The 1,800-nt window shown below is 36.3% G+C and overlaps 1 protein-coding gene across 1 annotated transcript in view; it reads right to left on the bottom strand.

Annotated features, from left to right (window-relative positions):
- The window catches only part of LOC109589126 (scavenger receptor cysteine-rich type 1 protein M130-like), a 7,388-nt gene extending 6,739 nt beyond the window's left edge, over positions 1 to 649 (bottom strand). The window contains exon 1 of the mRNA XM_020005242.1: positions 504 to 649. Within this exon, the coding sequence (XP_019860801.1) occupies positions 504 to 591 (88 nt within the window). The 5' untranslated portion in view covers positions 592 to 649. The remainder of the gene's footprint in view (positions 1 to 503) is intronic.
- Positions 650 to 1,800: the final 1,151 nt, after the last annotated feature.

The raw sequence follows: 1,800 nt of genomic DNA on the forward strand, positions 1-1,800 counted from the left end.
TATATGTAATACTACACGTTTCATACACCAAATGGGATAGGTATGGTTAAAGGTGTGGGTATATGCAATTATGCATTGAGGGAATTTATGCTACTACAATCACATAAATATGAATGGTATGGGAAATGACATTACATCATTGTGAATACAATATCAACCTATTCAACTTTGAACCTAACATCACAAATGACAATAAAGAAAGTAGCAGAGAACAAGCTAGATACATAACATGAAAACAAGAAAATCATTACACTTTAGCCTAGAGTTAGGACGTGTCATAGTCATTGTACAAGACAAGACTGAGCAGACTGACCATAAAGGCCTTATGAAGCCAGGTCAAACAGTCTTATGGCTGCCTACAGTCATTCAAAAATCCCATAAAAGCACGAACTGTTAACAGCCCATAATAAATTGAACAAGGTGGACTTAGCACAATCATGACAATGATAAACTTGAATCGAGTTGTCATTATTGACTGTCAAACTCTTTAATGGTAAAAATACCTCTGATGAAACTGAAGTGGGAACAGACCACAAGTAAAATCAAAAGGGAGTATCTCTCAGGAGAACTAGTCGAGTGCACCAGTAACATTTATGTATCTGTAGATCTCAGCTCGACTTTCCGAGATGCTATAATAAAATCATTATTCATTATCAAATCAGTGAACCACACCTTGCATAATTGGGTGTGACCAACCATTATTAGCCTATAATTATAAAATTTACTCCATAGACTCTTCCATAGATAATGGTTCAAGTGCACACATGCACTTGAGCTCTCTTTTGGATATCAAAAATCCCAAGCTGATAAGATAAACTCTCTTTCCTATAGTAATTTGATCTATAGCTTGAATGACCCAGTACCATATACGCCAACAGCCCAACACTATTGACCCTAAAGTGTGAACATACACATGAAGCCATATAAATGTAAGCTGGTAGTTTCTTGCTTGTCTGGGAAGGTTGTGGTTCATGCTAATTTCTATCTCTTGTATTATGAGCTAAGACCAATTACAATGATAATACTCACAATAACAAAAGTAAAAAGGAGATGACATTGATTCAACAAAACAACACAAGTGTATTATAGAGCATGTGTATAACAGTATAAAATAAAAATTAGGTATAGTCCATCACCGTCTTTCGATACGGCCCATTCTTTAGTTGTCAATAAAATGGACATATTACCAATAGAACAATTACTACAACTGAAAGCATTACCACCAACTATCCATTCAACAATAACTTTTAATTTTACAATAATAACTTTTACAGTAAATGTAGCTTGAATGACAATGACCCAGTACCATTATATACACCAACACCACTGACCCTAAAGTGTGAGCATACACATGAAGCTTTACAAATGTAAGGACACATCACACATCCATACCATTACTTAATTCATCATTAATTCACAATTATAGACTATTGAAATAAAAGGATACATTATTGACAAAAATATAAAACATATAACATCAATGAGCTCAATAAGGTGGTGGTTCATCACGAATGCCAGTAGACTCATCCGTACCAGGGTTTGTTCCTCCATATTCTTGTGGCCCCTGGTATGAATATCCTTGTACAGCAAAACCCTGCTGCTGTGGAGGAGGTGAAGGATAACCATAGTCTTGTGAAGGGGCAGCATAACCAGGATAAGTCATTGGTGCAGCAGTCTGTTGTAAATAGGCTTTCTGCTGTTCTATATAATCTGAGTAAGATGGAGGAGGAGGAAGTTGATTTTGTGTATTAGGCCATAGGCGGCTGCAGGATTTCACTGCAAGTAGGGCAAAGGTGTGGC

Source organism: Amphimedon queenslandica, unplaced genomic scaffold, assembly GCF_000090795.2.
Source record: "Amphimedon queenslandica unplaced genomic scaffold, v1.1 AMPQUscaffold_11615, whole genome shotgun sequence".
Taxonomy (NCBI): domain Eukaryota; kingdom Metazoa; phylum Porifera; class Demospongiae; order Haplosclerida; family Niphatidae; genus Amphimedon; species Amphimedon queenslandica.